The sequence below is a fragment of the Calliphora vicina genome, chromosome 1 (genome assembly GCF_958450345.1).
Source record: "Calliphora vicina chromosome 1, idCalVici1.1, whole genome shotgun sequence".
Classification (NCBI taxonomy): Eukaryota; Metazoa; Arthropoda; class Insecta; order Diptera; family Calliphoridae; genus Calliphora; species Calliphora vicina.
In genome coordinates, this window is record NC_088780.1 from 102,374,708 (window position 1) to 102,399,864 (window position 25,157).

General features: G+C 28.9%; 1 protein-coding gene across 1 annotated transcript in view; it reads left to right on the forward strand.

Annotated features, from left to right (window-relative positions):
• The first annotated feature begins 4,680 nt into the window (after positions 1 to 4,680).
• LOC135951951 (transcription factor mef2A-like) overlaps positions 4,681 to 25,157 on the forward strand; it is a 134,922-nt gene continuing 114,445 nt past the window's right edge. The window contains exon 1 of the mRNA XM_065501713.1: positions 4,681 to 4,910. Coding sequence (XP_065357785.1) covers positions 4,681 to 4,910 — 230 coding nt within the window. The remainder of the gene's footprint in view (positions 4,911 to 25,157) is intronic.

A 25,157-nucleotide genomic window follows, 5' to 3' on the forward strand; every position in this document is an offset into this window, starting at 1 on the left:
CTGGTATTTGTAGTCAAATTTAATAGAGGGGAAAACAAATAAACAACTTCAACTACATATAAGTAAGAAAACAACGTGAAATAAATAAAAATAAAACTTATGTCAACTAAATCACAGCAAAAATATACGAATAAAAACAAACACAACACAACATTATATTAATTTACACTTGAGCCACCGGACACACACTGCTACTTAAACTCTCAGCCCCACCCCACTATATTTCCCCCTCCCCCAACAAGCACAAGGGGAAGTAAACCATATACTACTGCTGGTGCAGGACTCAGTGGGGTCAATATCAAAATCAATGGTAATAAACATAGAAGAATTACTAAACTACACTGCTGTGATTTGTAATAAACTATGAATATCAGTAAAGACATTATTAACATAGCTGTGGAACATACAGCATTGAATAGAAGCTTTGAGTTGGTCATTAAAAAATAGAACTTTCATGAAGCTACTGGAAGGAAGATGGCGTTGTGTATAAATAGTGGTGCAGTAGGTAATTAGTTGAACATAGGCGTTGCACAGTGGTATGAGAATAAAAAAAGAGGGAAATAAATCTGTAACTTCTAAACCCTTACGCCGATTTGAATGACATTTCACATGGGCAAAGAGGAAGTGTAGTCTAGTTTAAGTTTTGAATTTGGACCTCATGATCCCACCAGGAGCGGCACCAAAAAAATTACACATATAGAATCTCCTCGTCGAGCACTACATCAATTATCTCTTATAACTTAGGAGATATTCGCATTTGAAAATTTAATTTTCAACATTTTTACCCACCCTACTCCAGTTTTTTGGTGACCGCGGTTCCAAATATTCCCCGATTTTATCCATTTTTCTTTTATAGGATTAACAATAGATCTATATATCAAATAAAGAAAGAAGTGTTTAAAAATCATTGCTGAGTCCAAAGTTACATGCATTTGAATTTAAAAAAATTAAAAAAGGTGATTTTTCGCAATTTTTTTGGGAAAAAAGTACTTTTATTCTTTTTAAGTTATCTAAAAAATTTCTAAGAGGATGTATAATGAATTTGTACTTTTTGAAAAGCTAACTTTACATTAAATATTTTAAATGAAAAAAACATTTATAATTTTTGATACCGACGGGATCAGGTCCATTCAAAAAATGCCTATTTTTTATGTAAAATTCAAATTTAGGGCAAAAATTCTCAAATCGCATACTCGATATCAAAATAGAGAAACCTGTTTTAGATGGCCGAATAAGTTCTTAATTATTTTCTAAAGGGTTCCGATAACCCCGCCCCTGGTATGGATATTATGCCAAAAAACGAAAAAATCCAATTTTTGGGATTTTTCAAGATTTTTTTGGGAATTGCGGGATACTTGATAACAAATTTCAAAATTTGTTTTTATTTTTCCATTTTAAATAGAAAAATCTACGTAACTGTGAAATTTCATTAAAAAATATTCATAAATAAAAATTTGATTTCAATTTGAAAAATTTGTATCTATGCAAAATTCAATAAAAAGCATTTTTTGTCATATTTTTCAAAAAAGTATTCCATGAATTTTTTAATTGTCAAAAGTTATATACATTTTTGAAAAGTAGACAAAATCCTGTATCCATTGATATATAACATGTCTACCTACATGTCTTATGTTTTTTACGTGTCAAATAAATTAGGGAAAACTAAACAACTCACTGAGAATTTGTAATTTTTTGAAATCGGAACACAAACGAAGAAATAGGATCATTTTAAAAATTGAACATACCCGAGGTGTCCTACTTTGGGACATATTTCCCTCTTTTTTTATTCTCATACCACTGTGCGTTGCTAGAATTAACATCAACTGCATTACCAGTGCATACTTATACATTATAAAGTGTGTAAATAAGTGGGTGTATTAAAAGGAAATTCCTAAAAATTGTAGCGAATATCCCAAAAATAGTATTTTTTACAATATAGCCCAAAGGGGCCACATTTCCATCTGGGCTGGGAAAATACTTTAGGGATAAATAGGGAACTCATCGAAGTTTGCAAATCAGCTATCCATTTTCTGATAAAAGCTTTGGAACATGTGGCCCAAATCTGAATTTTTGGTAAAAAATATATGAAATTCCTAAGGGCGTAGGGCGGCATAGTCGAAAAATGGGACAAAATGATCTCCGTAAAGATAGCTTACAGAAAAATATAAAATTGTTATATGTTCTTAAAGAAAGTTTTTTTTTAACAAAGAAAGAGTTAAGTCACATTAATTTAAAATCGTTTATTTTTGGATCCATAATCACTATTGCTTTGAAATCTTTTATATATTATTGGTAATTTAGTTGTCTAAACTAACAAAAAATTTGAGTCCATTCGGTCCAAAAGTACCTATATTTTTAAAATAGCGGACCAAGTTATGGCAAAATTTTAAAATTTCAATTTTGAAATGCCTATAACTCGGAAATTATGAGAGATAAATAACACACGCTAGAGGAGCACTTTCTCAAAATATAAAAAATATTTGAAATCGGATGGGAAAAAAAAAAATTGCACGTGTTTAAATATTTTACATGTCGAAGGTACTCTACTTTGAGCCCCAATAGCGCCGCCCCAGGAGCAGTTATAGGGACCATTTTAATAACTTAAACTCGAATATCCTTGGCTACACCCGCGTCAAATTTTATCGCGATCGGACCAGCCGTTTAGACTTGCTGGATTTATTTCCAAAAAAATTTGATTCTGCCCCACTGGGCGCTTGAGCGATTTAAAAATACAAGTTTTTTCTTGGAGTAGCAACTTTTTTTGTTATTATATTTATAATTCAATAAACTAATTTAATTCTACAATAAGCCTATCCTTTTACTATAATATGAATCTTACAAATTGTTTAGTTTTTAATAAATTTACAAATATTTGATTTACAGAGCGTATGAATGTTATTAATTTGCAGGTTAGTTCGAAAAAATAATTAGTTATTCAGGTTGTGTTGAAGATTTTGAATTAAGTCAAAATTATGTTGAAATAAAACATATTTTGAAACACATTATGCAAATATATGGGGAATTAAAAAGTATATTTCTCAATGATTGACTGATATTAAGAGACATTCTATGATTTTCATAGGGACAATCTCTAACTTTTGATTGTAAAACTTATTGTTTTCTAAACTTGTTGTTAAAATAAACACTTCTTTGGATTTGTAGCTTTATTGATTGAAAATTGAATCAAAAACTATTAAGTAGTATAGTTTTAAATAAAATGTAAAATGTTCGGCATACTGAACGTATGAGTGTTATTAATTTGGAGATTTCTTCAATTAAGTTTTATTATGCAGGCAGTATTTGAGATTATTATCAAAGTTTAGTACATATTAATATGGAATTCAATCTGTAAATACATTTTCTAAAAACTAATTGTTATACCCACCATCAAAAAGGATGGGGGTATATTGATTTTGTTAATCCGATTGTAACATATCAAAATATATATGGCAGATCAAGTTATTATATATATTCTGGGTCCTCGTAAGAATCTAAAACAATATAACTATGTCCGTCCGTCTGTCTGTCCGAATGTCTGTTAAAAACACGATAGGAACTAGCTGACTGATATTTGTCATAAATATTCTCTGTTGATAAGGTATTGATAATCAGCACTATTGGCCTTCATACAAATGTCCGCCGGAATACTGTTTGATTAGTCATAAATATGTTGATTGTGCTGCAATCCTGACAAAATTTTGCACAAATTTGTTCTCTGAAATTATACTGTAAAGTATGACAGGCATCGGTAAACAATAAAAGTGATGCTGGGCAACATTTTTGCACGTTACAAACATCAGAACCAACCCAATTTACTCTTTCCGCTATGGTGCAAATTATGTCTATGAATATATCATCATTTATTAATTTTGCATTGTTGCCAAGAAATTACAAATATATTTATGCAAATAAAATTCTGATATTAACTAAACATATTCAGATGAAACAATAAAACTACTATATATACAATTAATTTAAATAAGCTTCCCCATGAGGCAGCAGCCTTATTAAATTTCAACCTTTCAACCTTTTAAAATACACTAAACAATAAATAGTGTAGGGTAGCATATGTGTGACCTAAGGCACCTCATATTATTTTAGATCTTTTTTTTTATTAATTCTTGCTCATGTCTCTATTCGTTTTTGAAATTTTATCAACGTGTCGCATCAAATTGCCTTGAAATAATACAATAACAATTTCAAGATGATGCTGATGATGATGATGTTAAATGTGTTAAAAACTTTATAAATAGATACGTATCAATTTACAATGACTTATAACAGGCGAAGAACAATGAGTTTGTGTTAGAATGCTGGGTCAAACCATAAAGATGTTGCAAAATAACATTAAACCTTTTAAGGAAAAGCTTTCCAACCCCTTTTATTACATTAACATTTACATCTATTGAAAGAAAAAAATCGCATATTGTATTATTTAACTTATTTACATATTTCTATCTTTTTCATCATTTTGTGCAGCAACCACATTTTCCACAACCCGTTTACACACACAAACTCCTGCAATAAGTGGTAACTAAAAATTATAAAAATAACTTGACAGAAGAAAGAAAATAGAAAAACATAAAAGAAAGACAAACACTTGAAAGGAATAAGCATATTATAATAAGAAATACCAGTGAAACGAATAATAAATATAAAAAAATTGCTAAAAAACAAAAAATGGAAGATGTTGTTACTGCTACACCGCCACCACCAGCAACAGCGACAACGACTACAACAGCAACAAATCCAGCCACAACTCATACAACAGCAACCTCAACGACCGCTCCTGCACCACCACCACCGGCAAAGAAAAGTTCCACCACATTGTCGGTGGATAGAGCGGCGTTTTTATTATTGCGCGTTAAAAAGGCTTTTAAGAGGAAACGACAGCATCGCAAAGAAAAACAGTGAGTATTTTTATTATTAAATGTTAAACTTGTTAAACTTGTCTATGTTTGTTAGAAAATATCTAACAAATACTGATTTTAAACGGAAATATAACAGATTATTTTACTTTCAAGTTATTAATAAACCTCTATTTATTATAAAAGTTTATCTTTGTAAATGATACCATGCGTATGAGTAATTTGAATTTGAAATTTTTTCGCAATAAATATTAATCATACGTCTTGTTGTATTACATAACACAGTGATACAAAACTGAACGAAAACAAATAAGAGTAGTGCGATTAAGTGGATCTAACATTTTTAAAAAAATCCCCAAAAATCCATTTATGATCCGAATGAGCTGAAATTGAAACAATAAATAGTTCTTGAGAAGATCTACAAAATCCGCGTTTACATCTGTAGTAGAGATGAGCGATCACGTGATTTTTGAAGAACGTCGTTCTCAGTGAACGTGATTTATAAATCACTGTTCTTTTAAACAGTGACCGTGATCACGTTTTGTCTATTTTAAGCAAAATAACAATTATGTTAAGAATAATATATTATGTATTATTTGCATTCTTAAATCTGCTCATATGTTAACCAAAAATTAATATTTGCTGATTTAAAAACTTTTTTTTTAAAAAAATAGGAAAATAGCAGAATTAAACAAATTCAACACAATTTTAAGAGAATTAACTGATATGGTACTTAACATTTTATTTTATACACTGTGTTGTAGATAAATAAAATTATGCGCCTAAAAATAGGCTGTTGTTACCAGTGAATGTTGAAATATATAAAGGAACGACATTTAACAGTTTTTTGAAATGCGTAAAAGAACGACATTAAACGTACCTGTTACTTTCTTGTTTTGTTACCAGTGATTTTTTAAAAACGTTGAAAGATATAAAATAACGACATTTAACAGTATGTTGAAAATGTGAAAGAACGATATTAAAAGTACCTGTTACTACAGTTGTTCCAGTGATTTTTCTAACACGTTGCCAGTGAATGTTGAAAAATATAAAAGAACAACATTTAACAGTATGTTGAAAAATATAAAAGAACGACTTAAATGTACCTGTTACTTGCGATATTCAGTAACTGTTGTTACCAGTGATTTTTCAATCACAGTGATTAAATCACAGGTATGAAAATATCGCTCATCTCTAATCTGTAGGTTATCTGTTTCAGTTGAATAGATATTTAGGTTTATTTATTATATTTTTTTTTTAATTTTGCTCGATTTTTTTTGGGTTTTTTTACATGGCTGGCCTAGGGAAGGTTGAGATTTTTGTTTAAAATATCAGATATATTGGAAACAAAATTATAAAAAAAATAAAACAAACTTGCTAATAGCTATCCCATCCCCATAAAAAGTTACACGCATCGTAAGTTGGAACATGTAAAAAGGGACGTATTTTTTACGTATTTTCCCAAAAAATTTCATGTGTTTCTTCTTTTATAGAAAAATATTTTCTTCCGGACTATATACAATTTTTATATGATCCGGAAAGGGAATTTAATGTAAAAGCTAATAAAGTAAAATTTGGCTCACTTAAACGGAAATAACACCCCCACATATATTCAAACTTGTTCAATTTAAAAAAAAAAACAAATTAGATTTGAGTAAAAAATTCTAAAAAGGCAAAGCGCCGAGTCTCGAAAAGTCTCCATATTAGTAACACTGTCCAACAGCATTTTTGGAACATAATAGCGACCCTATAATTCTGAAAGGACATATTGAGTAGATCATTTTTGTAGAATAAACTTATAGTCCAGCTGATTTTTTTTTTTACAGTGGGTCAAAGTTTTGATTTTTTAATCGAAGGTAGTATTATACTAACTGAAACAAATGTTGTAAGTTAATGTGTAAGAGAATTCTTATTGTCAGAGTTATATTGTGGAATGTTATGGGGGTCATTTTCGTGAAAGATCTTAACCCTCTACACTGGTGCATATTCCTATAAACGCACTTAATTTTTTTTTCTGTATTTTTGTTATATCTTTGTTGTTCTCATCCAAAAGCAAAATTTAACTTTTTTAATGAGAGACAACTTACGGTACTTTTTGAAAGTAAACAAGTTTTTTTTTCTTATTATTGTTGTTTGCCTTAATTATGCGATCAAATGTTCTTGGTGCTATTTTACGTGGAAGATTCGTATAAACGCAGACGTGAAATTTGTTTTTAAAAAAGTTACCAAAAATAAAATATTATCAATTTTAGTTTTTTTTCAACCAAAGGTACGTTTCTAATAGTAACATCTCAATTTACTGCAACTTTTTCTATTTGAATCAATAAATTTCATCACTTTTAAAGATGCCCAAGGAAACTTTTTTGTCCGATCAAGAAAAGATTCAAATTAAATTTTTTTCACTACCAAATATGCTCCAATACATAAATCGATCGTTCGGAAAGTGTGGTGCGAAATTTCTTGAAGAAAGGTCAAAATTATGGAGTTCGCAAACCTACAAAGGGAAATACAAAAATAACAAGAAAACAACTTAATCTAACAAAACAAGAAGCAACCCGTAACAAATTGAATTCCATACAGATAAAGAATAAATTGAATTAATTTCCAAACACGTTTTACGAAACGATGAAAACATAAAATGGAAAAAGCCGAAGTGTAAACCAATGCTAAAAAAGCACCATAATGAAAATCGTCTAAAATTCTCAAGAAAATATATGAAATGGACATATGAGTGGAAAAAAGTAATTTTCTTTGACGAAAAAAAATTAATTTAGACGGTACTGACTCATACTCTGCTATTGGCACGATTTGAGATCAAACGATGTTCGAATGTCAAAACGTAATTTCGGTGGTGGCATGGCAGTGTTATGGTTTGGGCAGCGTTTTCTGCAGTTGGCAAGTCGAAAATATGTTTTGTTCCGACAAAAATTAATAGTGCGATTTATAACGAACTGTTGGAATATGCTCTTCTCTCATTTATGGATGAAAAAATGGATGAAGATTGCATATTCCAAAAAGATAATGCTGCAATCCATGTTTCTAAGCAATCGAAATCTTGGTTTAATGAACATAGCATTCATCTGTTGGACTGGCCGGCTTGTAGTCCGGACTTAAACCCGATGGAGAACTTGTGGGGATACATGGCCCGTAAAGTTTATGCAAATAATGCCCAGAATGAAAGCATAATGACTGTGACAGAGCTGAAACTAAAAATTAAACAAGTATGGGAGGAAATTGATTCCAATCTGCTTAAAAAAATTAGTGGAATCAATGCCAGACCCTATCCATAACAAAGGATCATCCACACATTATTAATAATGCTACAGTGGCCCATAAATTAAAGTGCGTTTGTAGGAAAATACCCTTAAAAATGGCTGTTAGTCTCGAAAATTAAGTAAAAAAATAAATAAAGTTCAAATGAATTTTTTTTGTAAACAATATTTTAAGTGAAGTCTTAACTAATTTAATAAACAAATTTGTAGCCCCCTAAATATGTTCATGTTTAATTTTTACAATCTTTTAAAAAAAAAGTAGGGTGCGTTTATAGGAATATGCACCAGTGTTGCTCCTCTTTTAGGGGTCAATTTGACCCTTATTCGAGAAAATCAAAAAAAAATCCTTTCAAAAATTACATTTAAGGATTAAAATATTCTACGAAAATTTTTGCCGAAAAATCTAAAATTGTTTAAAAAAATCACCAAAAATCTATTTATGATGCGAATGAGCTGATATTTAAAATTTAAATAGTCCTAGAGAAAATTTTCAAAAAGCATTCATAATCATGTTTATTAGGTTTAGGTTTATTTATTTATTTTTCTTAATTTTTCTCGACCTTTTTTTAGTTTTGTAGATATGACGGGCCTACGGTGGCTCGATATTTTTTTTTAAATATCATCTATATTTGAAATAAAATTTCGAATAATATACAAGCACCTTGCTAACAGTTATCTCTGCCCTATAAAAAGTTACACGCATCCAAAGTTGGAACAAGAAAGTCTTTATATTTTTGCTTGTGTAGAAAAAAATTCTCTTCGGGACTATATAGAATTTCTATATGATCCAAAAAGAGAACCTAATGCGAAGACGTGTAAAGTAAAACTTGGCTAACTTAAGTGGACCGATTCGCTCCCAGACCTATCCAAACTTCGCCAATTTAAAGGTTTGAGTAAAAAATTATATAATGTAAAAACGTCGATCCTCGAAAAAGCTTACGTTTGCATAGCCCTATATGAGAAGCCGCATAACAATAGGTACTTTTTCGAATTTTTTTACAAATTTATTTCTTGGTATTTTTAAAATATTTGATCTTCTAGAAAAAATCAATTTCCCAAAATATATAAAATTTGGATTACATTAATTCAAATTTTATATATTTCTGCATGGCAAATCACCATATTTTATTGTTTGTAGTTTTAAAGGTAAATGACGCCAAAATATTCATAAAGTTACTTTATTTTACTAAAATATCAATTTCAAGTCCTAAGCTTTTCAACAATATCCAACACTTATATAAAAAACCTATATTTACAATTCAGAAGCCCCACAAACCTTGCTCCCTTTGAAAAATTTTAACGTTTTTTCATACATTGCATGCAATGAGTATTTTCAAATCGCGAACAAAAATAATTAGTGTTTCAGTTAAATAATAATAATAAATAATTTTTTGGGAAAAATTGTTTTGCTTATAGCCATATGTAGGCCCATTTTTTTTAAAGGTAGAGCAAAAATAACACAAAACCTTAAATGTTAAATAAAAGTTAGTGGGGCTGCCATTTTTTTCATTCAAAACTTTATTTGTATTCTTACTTAACTATGATTATTAATATTATGAAATATTTTTTTATTATAGTTTTAAAATTGTTGAAACAAAAGCATAATAAGCTGTATTTAAAAACTTTGAGTATTCTGTGAAATCATGCTGAGATAAGAGAATATTAAATATCACTTTATTAATTTAAACACAGAGGAAAACAGAATTCAAAAGGTCAAATCATATTTCTCTAAACTGGTGTGGAATTCTTATAGAAAGACACAAAATTTATTCATTGTGTGGTTGAAATTAAGTAGCTTTTCCAGTTAATCTGCCTTCATCACTTAAAATTCACATAAAATAAATATTCATAGAACTTCCTGGACGTTAACAACAATATTTCCAAGTATTTTGCTGTAGAATAAGTTGCAAATTTAGTAAATTTAATACATTTTTTCAGCCCAAGGTCGAAGGCAATTGAAACTGGCTGAAATTGATCGATTATTTCATTTAGCCCCCCATACAAGTGTCCTCCCGAAATTGGCCTTTACCGGTCGTAAAAGTTAAATTTAGAGGTATCTACTTACACAAATTTCGAACCAAAAACTTTTTTGGTTGGCCGCACATACCATCTCTCGCACGTTGAAGGCGATGGTACACATTCATAAGCAATAAGCAAAATGACGAAAAATTTTGATATTTTCAAATAATTTGCTTAATCTGCTCAATCTAATTATCATTTATTTAAATTGAAATTTTCGAACATGTCGAAAACTCTTTATTTTCCAAATAATTGATTAAAATTCGTACAATTTATTTGTTGGACAATTTTTATTATTTCAAACAATAGAATTTTCGAACTTAATATCGAATTTTCGAAAATGGCTTCTTTATAAAATTACGTTTTGGAGAGTCGTTTATAAAAACATACAATAGAACATGGATTGCATTGTAATAATATGTTTTGCATTTAACTTTTATTAAATTATTTGATATTCACTTTGTTTACATGTAAATAAATAATATGACGGTGTTATAAATATTAAAATCTCTAAAAATATGGTTTATGAAAACCTGAAATTAAAGAATGAATTTAATACAAAAACCTTTATGTTTTGCTGAATTCTGAGAAGAGTAATTTTAGACTTTGGGATGACATCACTGAGTAACGTTACACTTTTAAAATAAATCCTTGAAAATTTCTATAAGAATATTTTATTATTAAAACAATGCTATTGTTTTATTTTAATAAAAATAAAAATAATAAAAGTTGGCAAAAATTTTCGCATATATTCTATAATAAACAGAGTAAAAGAAATTTAACAATTACTTAATATGCTTAAAAACAAGCAAGATAGCTATAATCGGCTGTGCCGAATCTTATATACCCTTCACCAAATTATACTTCAAAATAAAAATTTTAAATATTTTTAAGTAAACAATTTTTTTCCAAAGTTATTTTTTTGTTTTTTCAATTTTTTTTTAATATTTAGGGAAACAAAATTTTGGGAAAAAATTCGGGTTAAAAAATATTTTTTCCGATTTTGACCCATGGTCTTATATACGTCGCACAGTGGCTCATTATCGTTTTTCATCGGCCAAAACTCTGTAACTTTTGCGCCGATAGAGATATTTTAGACATTTTTTTGATGGACAGATAACTTCTTGAATTTTTCTCCAGTTTTAATTTCATTAAAATCGGTTCAGCAGTTGTTGAGTTCATTAAGGTTAAAGGTATGAAAATGGGGATTTTTTTATTTTTTGCATCAGCTTTACTTATAAAAAAGTTGTAAGCAGATAAAAACAAGTAAGGAAGTATGTTCGGTCAAGCTCGACCATATAATACCCTACACTATAATTTATTTTCGTGAATGATTTTCGGAAGAGGGCATTATATGGGAGCTATGACTAATTATGGACCGATCGCCATGAAATTAGGTCGTGTGATTTATGTCTATATGGAAGTTATTTGTATTGAATTTTATGTTTATACCAACATTTTTAAGAGATTTATGCTCCTTAAAGTGATTTTTGGAAGCAGGCATTATATGGGAGCTATGACTAATTATGTACCGATCATCATAAAATTATGTGACATTCATTCAGTTTATACAAAACTTATTTAGAGCAAAATTTGTGTAGATACCTATATAAATTAACCATTTACGATCGATAAAGTATAATTTCGGGAGAACATTTGTATGGGTGCTAGGTGAAATAATGGACCGATTTCAGTCACTTTCAATAGGCTTTGTCCTCGGATCAAAAAAAATGTATGTACGTAATTTTATCGGAATATCTTCAAAATTGCGACTTGTACTTTGTGCCAGTCATATGATCAGGTAAAATAAAAATAGAAACAAAATTTGTAGTGTTCAACAAACAGGTCAAAATAGGTCAACAAGTATATATGGGCTTAAAGAGGACACTTTGGCCTTTCTCCTGGTAGTAAAATTTGTTTAACCCCTTTTGACCCTAAGCACTTTTATTCCACTGAAATTAAAATTAGACTAAAATATAGTACCTGAGAAAAAATTTAATAACACAGCAGGTATAAATGGTAGAGTGACAAATCATACCAGTTCTTAAAAACTATTATCCTGCCAACATAACAAAAAAAAATCATCCAATTATCGATAATAGTTTGCGAGTAATGATAATTTACTTCTGATCAAATTTACAAAAATCACATTTTTTATAAAATGGCATAAAATACTTGACTTTAACAGCATGCCACGCGCACAATTGACAATATTTTTATCTACTTTTGGCCGATGAAATTGATATATGAGCCATAGGGTGGCCCTTAATAAACGAAAGTTTGATTTTCTCACCCCCCAGTTTGGTGAACGTTAGTAAGAAAATCATCCTGAAAAAATGTTAGGTAAATCGGTTGGGGTTAAGACGTGCCGCAAGCCCTCTGAAGTTTTGAGATGCATTTACAAGGGGAAAAAATGCTTTTTTTTAGTTTTTGTAAAAATTTTGCCATTAAAAAATTACTTTTGTATTTTAATTTTAAAGAATCGAAAAGTGTACGTAATTGTCGTTCTAATGATACATAAAAAACAGAAATTGGTACAAAAATATTTAAGTTATTAAAAATTCGGCAGGCCATTAACGTGTCTCAGGCCATAGAACAAGAAATGTAGGAACAAAATTAACATATTTTGATAAATATTAAAATAAGAGATAATTTTTACTTAAAATATGTCCATATATACTTGCGTATAAGTTTTTGTCTTCGTAGGATACCGTTAAACTATTCTTAGGTATGAACAAAAAAATAAAATTTTTTTAACGGCAGTTTCAAAACTCCATTTTCAAATTTTTAAAAATTTCGTTAAACAAATTTCAGAATTTTTTGATCATCTCATTGGGATTTATTAAGAATATAATAGGGAATAAAAATGTGAAAAAACTATGAAAATATCTCTTATAGTTTTTCCGTACCTGCTATTTAAATTTTGAAATTTTCGAGAAAAACCAATTATTTGGCAATTTTTAGGCCAATGAGCTCTATTTCCTTACTCTTATGAATTAACTCTTAAATCGTGAAGGTCAAAGGTCAAATTTTTCAATATTGGAATTTCTCTTGGAAAGATTTCGAAATGTTGTATATTTTTGGGCCGATTTTGATGAAATTTAACAAAAATATAACATAAACTCTAGGGTTTATAATAACAGCGCAAGAATGGAAATTAACGTTTAATGGCACTTGGGGTTAAAATAACCCCAAACTTTTAAAATCATAATTTTTTTTATGGTTTTAGAAGTTTGGGGTCATTTTAACACCAAGTGCTATATAGGGTAAATTTTAATTTTTCTGCTGTTTTTGTAAATACTAGGCTTTGTGTATTTACAAAATATATATACAAGTATATATGGACATAGGATCCAGAATATATATACTTTATAGGGTCGGAAAATTATATTGTGGAAATTACAAACGTAATGACAAACTCATAGTTCTACCCTTCTCACTAAAAAATATTGAAGTGTTTCATTGCGTATACTTAATATTAAGAATATTAAAATTAAAATACAAGTAAAATAATACTCATACGTCATGAAGTTTTATTTAGAAAATAAGTTACCATTTGCGAATATTATACAAAATATAAATGAATGAAGACTCTAATAGAAGACTTCCTATAGTTGTTTAGTATGCAAACATTAATATTTCTAAACTCATAACCTTTCTACACAAACACATATGTATACTGTACATTAGGATGGACCCGTTTCTATGGAGAAATAATAATGGGTCGATATTCCAAACTAAAATAAAAGATAAGTTTGTTTGAGAAGATCATTTTTCAAAATATTTGTCCTAGCGTCAGTATTTTGTGAGCTGCATCAAAGGATAAACAATTTATATGGTATTTTTTAATATTTCTCGCAAAGTTCTTTGAAGGTCGCCTTCAACGCCGTATTTGAATTCTCGTGCAATTATAGGCACAATTTCATAAGTCTTTTACCAGAGGTACTGCAAAGTCTCTAGAGATGTTTGCATTGCTATTATACCATGGAGCTCCCGTCACCCAAAGGGAAACGTTTTAAGATGAGATGCACACTTATAGTTTTAAGAAAAATATCTCCAAATATAAAAAAATTATGGGGGTATCGTAAACCTAACGGTTTATTTTCCATTTTACATAGAAAAAAAAATAATGTAGCTCCACTTTCCCCCAAAGCTGTTGTTTTAATAAAATAAAAGGTGGGAGTGGAACAGGATGAAAACTTAAAATTTTTGTCGAATGATAAACGAAATATCAAAAAAACTCTTATCTATGTATGGGTTTCATGGGCGGTGGGCGTGTCAGATTGTATTGAAACTCGACAAGCGTTCTTCTTTTGTTTCAGAAAATGTACACGCAGAGAAAAAATATAATTGGGCATGGTTACTGTAACCATTTATATAGTGTTACAAGATTTTTAACAATATTATAGTCACAGTAACCATTTACATGATTGTGGTTACCATAATATGGTTAATTTAGGATTCACATGATTGTATCAACCATATATATGGTTACAGTAAACAAATATATGTTTGTGACAACCATTCATATGATGAAGGACTTATCATATTATGGTGCTCTCGGCTTAAGGCTTATCATAATCTGAGAACAACATATTATGATAAAATTATTCATCATAAATATGGTTGCCACAAACATATATTTGTTTACTGTCAGAGATAGTTATCCCGTTTTCCCGATGACATGCTTATATTCACGAGTGAGCTAAGACTGGCAGTGTCGTCTGCAAATAGTTAAATTAACGCTCGTTGGCAAATTAGCAGTGCAGTGTATCAGTTGGCAAATTAGCAGTGTAGTGTACGAGAAGAGTGCCCTGTGGAACGTCAGCTGTGATTTAATAGACTCTTGTCACGCTATCAGTGTACTTTACCCAAAAAAAATCAGTACGATAGGTAAAATTCTAATAATTTATGAATAACAGGAGACAGCAACGTTTATTCTTATATATTAGATCTTTATATCAACTATACAGAATTTTGAAAAACGGAAAAAACATTTTAATAAGGTTTATAACGTATTAATTTCAACTAATTACTTTAAATAATTCTATGTCTCAATTCAAAAAATTTACAAAAGTTCGAATATTTTCGGATTTACACTATAATTTTAGATACGGCATTGCAATCTTCTTGCAAATACCTCTCAAATGAAACTAATATTGCTTATGGGCAATTCCATGTCATTGTACGTGACATTTGTACGCCTATGAAGTGGAATAGATTTTGCAATAATAAGAGTATCTGTAAAATGGTTTTGTCTTAATGTTTTATTTAGAAGGTACTGTATTTAGAAAAAGATTAAGTTCATTCGAAACATTGTTGACCAAAGCATCGAACAAAAAAGGGGAATTTCGTACGTGACGGAAGTTATTTTAAGGTGCATTTAAAAATATGGGAATCGTGAGAGGTGTTATGGTTTCTTTTAAATTCTTAAACTAAACCACATATTTTTCCTCTACAATCCGTCATATTTAAATGAAAACAATCTTTGGATGATTTTATAATAAATTAATTTTAATATCGTACGTGACATACTGCATGCGACAGAGTTTTCTCTTATAGTAATACAAAACTAAAAAATAAATAACAAATTATTTCTTCGGTTTCAATAAACAATTTAGCTTAGTTTTCGACACCATATTAACCTAAAACATACTAAATGAATTAAAATTGAAATATAGTCAGGTTAAACTATTATTTTTGCCCTTAAAATGTTGTAATAAGCTCTAAATACCTTCACATAGAACAATTTTAGTGTTCTCTCCTATTTATATCCTCTTGAAAAATGTTTTAAGGGTGTTTTTTCAGTCATGGTTGTCATTCTCGTGGAATTTGCCCATAAGTTTCTTTTGGGAGAAATAAGACAAAAATCTTAAAAAATACCTGTTCATTTTTTATGAAACGTTATTTTATTTGGGAACATCCTCTTTGGGGCCACCCTAATATACAATACAAACATTCCGGAAACTAATAAATGTTAAAAAAGTCTGACTAAATGAAATGGCTGCCACCAACATCAACGCCACCGCACCACAACTAAGTGAGTGTAAACACAAAAAACTAAAACAAAAAGAGAATTTAACTCCATGTTGTGTAATCAAAATTGTGAAAGAGTTAAGCAACATTTACATAAGCAAACAAAGAGAAACGGCAACAACAACACAATAATCATAATAAAAATAATCTCTCAGCATTAAAACCATCCAAATAAAAACAACAATAAAATTTATTTATAAAACTGTGCTTAAATGTTCGTGAGAATTGAATGAATTAAAATGTGGCTAAACTAAAAATAAATAAAACTTCATACACAAATTAATCAATAGTTTAAATTTATTTATATTTTTGTCTACCTCTCACTCTTTTTAAGGAGAATTTAAGTTAAAGTTATTATTGAATTTTAATAACCTAAATTCATTGTTCGTTGTGGTTTTTAAAACGTAATCATCATGTTATTAAAAATTAATATTTGTAAATGACATTTTTTTGGTTTCCCTCATGAATAGGAAAAAATTTAATGAGCATTAAAAGTTGACAACATAAACTTTTATCTAAGCAATTGAATGCTGAATTAATTACATATTTGATATATTTTATGCACGACTAAACTTTGTCAATTGATATAGAAAAAGCACAAAACTGTTGCCTGTTGTTGGCATTTTGGCGATTTTTGATTGTAAAATGAAATTGTAAAATGATGATTTTATGAAAAGTTTATGTTTACATTAAGGTTTTCATAAAATCATTTAATTAACAAATTAAGGGAATACTATTTTAACATTATTGTTTTAATAGAATATATGAAAAGTATAAACCGAATTTAAAGAACTTAAATTTGTGGTCATTTTCCTGATTTTCAATCGAAATTATACTGATATATTGTGACCCATCATGCTAGTATGTTATTTAGGGTCTTCAGAAAATTTATTTCAAGAAACGCTATATCGATTCCGCTATCTATATGTATACAGAATATGGGGTGGCAAAAGAAAAATATAGAAAAATGAATATTACAAACGGAATAAGAAACATATTGTTACGTTTTTTTTCTTTTAAAAACGGTGTATTATTTCCTTTAAATAAACCGGATACTTTTGATTCCAAATAAAAGCAGATTAGTACACGCAGAGAAAAAACATGGTTGGACATGGTTACGACAAGGTTACGACAACTAAACTATGTTCTCTGTAACAATATATTGTTGTCGTAAATATATAATTGTTGTTTTAATTTAATTTCACAATATTATAGTTACTGTAAACGTTTATATTTTCATCCCAATTATAAATATGAATATGGTTTTCGAACAAATAAATAATGATAAATAGGTAAACATATTATTTTTATGTACAACAATTAAATGTTAAGTTTCTATACGTGTAGTCATAATCTGTTTGAGATGCAAAAAAAATATGTTTACTTTTACTAGTCTGTTTCCCCACCATTTGTGAGTATTGGTGTTTGTCTAAGCTATGTTATTTTTACAAGTAAATTTTGAGTGTCTGTAATTCCCATTCGCTCTATAGTTATATTTGTATATTTGTCTCTTCAACTTTCCTGTAGCGAATAATAATAAATTTGATTTTATCAATAATATTTTAATTGGGAATTTAGTACTTTAAAACTAAAACCTATTAAAATAAAATTATAGTATTTCCAAAAATAAATTTTAAAATAATATGATTTAATTGGGTCATAAAAATGATTACTTTGGGTTATATTATGATTGACATAGAATAATATATCCATAGAAGCGTTACTGAGAGGGAAAAAACCTAAGTCTGTTGTCAAAAACCTAAGTCGTGAGAATGTATTAGTACAAAGTTTTTAGATTGTGTTGGTGCCTTTTTAATTTTCACCAGACACACTGAGTTGTATAAAAATGTTTAAATTTTAATTTATGTAACTCTGTTCAATAAATTAAATTCCACCACAAAAAAAATTAAGTGTCAAAAATTAATAAAAAATATTTTTTTTCCTTTGAGCAAAATTAACGTGTTTCGGAAATAAAAGTGTGCTGTAAATTGTTAAAAAAAAATCATAAAATAGTGTATAGAAGTGTGATAAAGTGGTTCGGTCTGTATTTAGTCAGAAAATCAAAGGTAAAATTTCAAGTATTTTGATGTGTTAAATTCTCTCACAAGTATGTTGAATTCACATATCACAAGTACGTGTGAAGAGAGTAATTGTTGTTACTCTCAGCTTACTCTCAGTTGCGCCTCTAGTTGTACCCTATGATGATTGATTTATATCATAATATGATTATTTCAGAACATATTATGATATATAATGATACTAATAATGCTCATAACAGGTTTTGGACTACAAGCTTAAATCTGAACATAATATGTTGCTCTTAGTTTATGGTAACCACAATTCCGGCTAGATCTAGCGATTTTATTTTCATTTAGCCATAAAAAATGGCTAGATTTAATCTTGCCGGAAGATCTAGCCATTTCCTTTTGTCCTAGCCTTTTTTATTTTATACTTTTCTTGAACATTTTTGTAATTTTTTAATAATAAAACAGTAATTTTATCAAATGACAAAGAAACAGTATTTTTAAACAAATTCGTCTGTTGATGATTTGATGAGAATATTATTGGTTTTATGAAAACAGTCTTCTAAATTGTTTCAAAAAGGAAAAAAAATTGATATTACAATCTTTAAATCAGTATAACTATTAGTTAACACATAACCAGACTTCGTGGCAATGGGGGGCAAGAAATGTAATATTTTTGAATTTGTATTCAGTTATTTTTGGGTTTTAAGGCTTCATTAATCTTTACTTTCCGTTGCTGTTGCGTTCTGTTCCGTTCTGGATTTTACTTATGGCAGTTAGTTGTTCTGCGACAAAATATATAATTTTTCTTTTCTTTTAACACATAATTCCTCTTTAAAACACATTAACTTACCTGGCATTCCCATTTCCTTTGATATTTTCGACCAGACGGCTCGTTTTTTTTCCAAATTTCTATTAAATATCACAAAATCAATAACAAATAATTTTTTTCTTTATTTGAAAAGCCGCTGTCACTGACAATTACGTAGACAATTTTTGTGTTTAACAGGTTCGTCCGGAACAGAAAAACTAAATACTTATACATGTTTTTCATGTACAAAAGAGAAACAGCTGATTGGGAACGTAACAGAAAGTAAAGACTAATTCTGCATTTAGCCATTTCTAGCTATTTTTAATTCAAAATCTAGCCATTTTCTGAGCTGAAGACCACAACCATGTTTTTTCTCTGCGTGTAGTTTAAAATTGTAACAACTCTTTAATTATTCCAATTTACACAACAACTGTTTATATAATCACTCTATGTTTTAATACACACACTTATTTACACACTTTATAATGTATAAATATACTGTTGAACTAATCACCGACTGCACCGCTGCCACTATTTATACACAGCTCCATCGTTCTTCCAGTAGTTTCATGAAAGTTCTATATCTGCAATGATCAACTCAAAGCTTTTATTTATGTTGTATGTTCCACAGATATGTAAATAATGTCCACAGTTGTCCACAATTAGAAGTCTCCAGAAATAGAAATATTGAGAAACATGATGCAACTTCAATCCAGCCGTTAGAAACCGTTGTATTTAAATTCAAATACAATTCCGTAACTCATGGCGAATGGCATACAAATTACACTAATTATGTAGATATGCAAATTCTGTATTTGACTGCTGGTTTTTTCTAATAAAACCGAAAAATTTCCACAAAAAATTAGGATTTTTATTTTTTCTGATTTTTTTTTGACGATTTTCAATTTATTTTTTAATCTAATTCCGACAATTTTATTGGGTGACTTAAAAATATGGAGTTTTTTCAAATTTTGTGCTTTTAGTTTGAAACATTTGTAAAGAATAGAAATGTGTACGTAATTGTAGTTCTAATGAGATATAATAAACAGAAATTGGTGAAAAAAATTCCTCAGGGCACTAGAACAAGAAATGTAGGAACAGACTTAACATATTTTGAGAAATATTAAAATAAAATCCGATGAATACTTTTAACCTATTCGCAGGTATGACCAAAAAAAAATATTTTTTTTAACGGCAGTTTCAAAGCTACATTTTCAAATTTTTAAAAATTTTGTTAAACTAATTTCAAAATCTTTTGATCATCACATGGGGATTTATTAAGAATATAATAGGGAATAAAAATATGAAAAAATTATGAAAATATCTCATATAGTTTTTTCGTACCAGCGATTTAAATTTGGCCATTTTCGAGAGAAACAAATTATTTGGCCATATTTTGGCGAATGAGCTCAATTTCCTTACTGTTATGAATTTTAAGTGAAATATATTCAGACTATTATAGTCCAGATAATTCTAAATAAACTGTGAAAGTATTACTGAAATTGGAAAAAGCTAAACCTTAAATCGTAAAGGTCAAAAGTCAAATTTTTCAATATTTGGAATTTCTAATGTTATATATTTTTGGGCCGATTTTGATGAAACTTAAGATAAATATAAAATAAAATCTAGTATTTATAATAACACCAAAAAATGGAAATTAACCCTTAATGGCACTTGGGGTTAAAATGACCCCAAACTTTTAAAATCTAAATATGGGTCGCAATTTTAAAGATAATTTGGTACAATCTTTTCTATTGTCCCATGGACAAAACCTATTGAATCGTTAGCATCGGTCCATTATTTCTCCTAGCCCTAGAATTGTAAGAAATTACCAGAGCAAGGTATGAAATCCTGATGTGGTTCGGTACTGCACTGCACAGCACTTGAATTTTTTTTTAATTTAAGTTGTAATAAGCTTTTGCTTTTTACCAAAAATTTATGCTTATATGAATCTATAAAGAAGTATTTAAAAGAAAATGTGTAATACAAAAATATATCGCTAAACTAATGACCATATTTTGCTTAACTTCAGAGCAGAATGCTGCATTTTTCACAGCACACTTTTAAGTTCATCCACAGTAAAACATTTTTCCCATTAGCCATAATTTGGCTCATGGCCAAGTAAGAAACATAAATTTGTTTGTACACTTTTCTTCTAGTCCTTATGAAATTTTAGTCATTTCAATTAATATCCAAAGTATAGCTATGTATCTAGAGCAAGTTAAACATAAAATCGCTCAAGGAATGAGGCAGATTTTAAATGGCATGAAATGTTAAATTAAAAGAAAGAAATAGAAATTGAAAAAAAAAACTGACAGGGCACGCAATCTTTTAAAATGTTTGTAGTTGGTGTTTTGATTTTGATTTATGTGTGGAAATGGAATACATTTGCTTATTTAAAGCAAGCATTTCTTATACTTTCTTATCAAATGTAAATGGTTTTATATTACTCTGGTTATACTATGTGAAAAACGCAGTGGAATAAAAAGTATCAATTTAGCCATGGCTTAATAAAGAAATGAAAAATTAAATGTCATGCTTTTTTGCTATTTTATTCTGCCATTGTAATTAAGTTTTCATCTGGTTATTAAATGTCTGTGCGCCAACTTTAGACATTTTAAATTATGGTATTTTTGCCTGATTTTTTTCAATGTCTTTTAAATGAACTTTAGTAAATATGTAGCAGGTCGCACGAATGAACTTAATAATAATGAAATCGAAATTGTATTTAAAAATGTGTGTGTCTAGAATAAAATGTTAAATAGATTGTGGGTTTTGTAAAATATTGTATGTATGTAAGACGGTTTCTATTATATTTTTTTCTACTTTAACTTTTTTTGTCATTTTAGTTACTTGAAAATTGATTTTTAAATGTGAATTGAATATTTTATTAATATTTTTTTTGTTCAATCATCAGACAAAACATTTAGGGCAACGTTTTTCCATTTGTTTGTGTTTATAAGAGGAGCCGCAGAAAAAAAGTATTTTTTCGAATTTTTTTACAAATTGATTTTTTGGTATTGAAATATTTGGGTTGATATCTTTTAGAAAAAATCAATTTCCCAAAATTTTTAAATTTTCAAAAAAGTACCTTTTGTTCTGCGGCTCCTCATATTATGTAGCAAAAGGTACTTAAAATTCAATCATCAAGCAGAGTGTGCCGGAGTCATGAAATTTTATTGTTTGCAACAGTCATTAGAAAATAATTATAGTTTGAGAAAAAAAAAAGTATTGAAAGCAAAAGTTTTTCAGCAACATTTTGCGAAAACTCTTAGAGTAGAAAGGAAAAGAAGCAATGAAGGTTGTAGATAGGGTTATGCATGAATTTAAAGAAGAATTGCTGCCATCTGTTTTATTACGGGGGCAGAATATTTTCATATGGGCGATACATTTTAATCCTAAATGTAGATATATAACTGCAAAGTTTCATTAAAAATGATACATATTTTATTGCATTTTAAAAATTTAAATTTTCCAAAAAAAAAAAAAAATAATTGATGGAAAATTTTTTAGGTAAATCGGTTGGGGTTAAAACGTGCCGGCAGCCCTCTGAAGTTTTGTGATACATTTACAAGGGGAAAATGGCAAATTTTCCAGTTTTTGTAAAATTTTCCCATTAAAAAATAACCTTTGCAATTTAGTTTAATAGAATAGAAATGTACACGTAACTGTCGTTCTAATAATACATAAAAACAGAAATTGGTCGAAAAATGTTAAAGTTATTAAAAATTTCCCAGGCCATTAACGTGTCTCAGGTAACTGGAACAAGAAGTGTAGGAACAAAATTAACATATTGTTACGTTTTCAAAACGCAAATAAAAGCCGTTTAGTAGTTTGAAAAATGTAACAACTCTTTATTTGTTTAAAAATGTATAACAACAACAGAATTAAATAGTCACTCAATGTTTTTTTTATACACGTTTATAAATTCTCAGAAATACAGACACTTTATAATGTACACGAATTCACTTGAAAAATACAGCACACTTTAAGGCACTCAGTTGATGTTTATTCGAATAGCGTCTCTGATAAACTCAATAACGACTGCAACCTCTGCCACTATATATAACACTGCACAGTGGAGCAGAATCGAATTTTTTTGGAAATAAATCTGGCATTTCTAAACGGCTGGTCCGATTGGGATAAAATTTGATTTGGGAGTAGCCAAGGAGTATTTGAGTTTAAGTTATTAAAATGGGCCCTACAAATAATCCAGAGGCGGCGCTATGGGGATTCAAATTAGGGTACCTTCGACATGTAAAATTTTTGAACACGTGCCATTTTTTTGTTTCCCATCCGATTGCAAAGAATTTTATATTTTTGGAAAGCGCTCCGTCCTTCAAAAATATTGCACTTTTTCATACCAAAGAATTTTCTTAATGTGACTGAGTCTGAACCAATGATTTGTGTTGAATAAAATATTAAGAAAATTTATAAAAAAAATTTTAGTATGAAAAACTGCAATATTTTTGAAGGACGGAGTTTTAAAGTGGCATATTTTTGAATCTAATTGAGATGAAATTTTTTTGACTTGAAATTTTTTTTGTAAGACCAAAAATTAACTTATCTAAACAAAAAAATATAACTCGGAAAAAAATATGGATCAAATTGTTCCTAATATTTGCAATCCTATTAAAATTTTGATATAAATTTTAGTTTTAGAAACTCAATGAATATGTAATAAAATCTTTATTTATTAACGAAACTCAATAAAATTTTCAGCGTTTTTTAAGTTTCTCATTCTGAATAACAAGGTGTAAAAAACCTTGTCAAAAAGTCAAAGGGAATCCCGCAAATCGTAAATATTGGAGCTAAAATCCCAAAAATGGTATTTTTTACAATTTTGTCTATAGGGTCCACACTTCCTTCGGGGCTGGGAAAATACTTTAGGGACAAATAGGGAACACATCAGGGTTTCCAAAACTGATTTCCGTTTTCTGATCGCAGCTTTGGGATTTTTGAACATGTGGCCCAAATTTGAAATTTTGATAAAAAATAGGTCAATTTCCAAAGGGCGTAGGGCCGACATGTTCAAAAAATAGTACATGTTTTTATACCAAAATGTTCTCCGTAAAGAAACTTTATAGAAAAACATAAAATTGTTATATGTTCTTAAAGAAAGTTGTTTTTTAATAAAAAAGAGTTATGTCACCTTTTTGTCCAAAAAACAGCAAAAATATACTATTTTTTGAATTTTTAAATTGAAAATCTGTTATTTTTGGATTCGTAATTGACATTGCTGTGAAACCTTTTGTATGTTGTTGGTAATTTAGTTGGCTAACTAACAAAAAAATTCGAGTCCATTCGGTCCAAAAGTGCGCCCTATATTTTTTAAAAAGCGGACCAAGGTATGGCAAAATTTTAAAATTTCAATTTAGAAATGCCTATAACTAGAAAAATAGCACACGCAAGCATATACATACGCCATCTGTGGTGTACTTTCTACAATGTTCTTTAACTGAATATTCGAATTCGAATATACGGTCGCAGCAAACAGCGTTGCCAACTTACGATCAATGGTTAACTGAAAGCTTTTATGTTAATAATGCCCACAAATATGTTACAGTTTGCTATTACAGCACTGTTATTTGAAAGCATTAGGCTACTTTTAAATCAGCCGTTAAAATCGTTAAATTTGAATTCAAGTACAATTTCGTAACAATATTTTGAGAAATATTAAAATAAAAGCTCATTTTTATTTAAAATATATCCATATTTACTTGTATATGAGTTTTTGTCTTCGTAGAATACTGCTAACCTAATCGCAGGTATGACCAAAGAAATTAAAAATTTTGTTAAACAAATTTCAGAATTTTGATCATCTCATTGGGATTTATTGAGAATATAATAGGGAGTAAAAATATGAAAATATCTCTTATAGTTTTTCCGTATTAAATTTTGAAATTTTGAGAAAAACCAATTATTTGGCCATACTTCGGCGAATGAGTTCTATTTCCTTACTGTTAAGAATTTTAAGTAAAACTTATTCAGAATATTATTGTCCGGATAATTCCAAACATACTCTGAAAGTTTTACTAAAATTGGAAAACGTTAAACCTGTAAATCGTGAAGGTCAAATGTTAAATTTTTCAATATTTGGAATTTCTAATTTAATGATATCAAAATG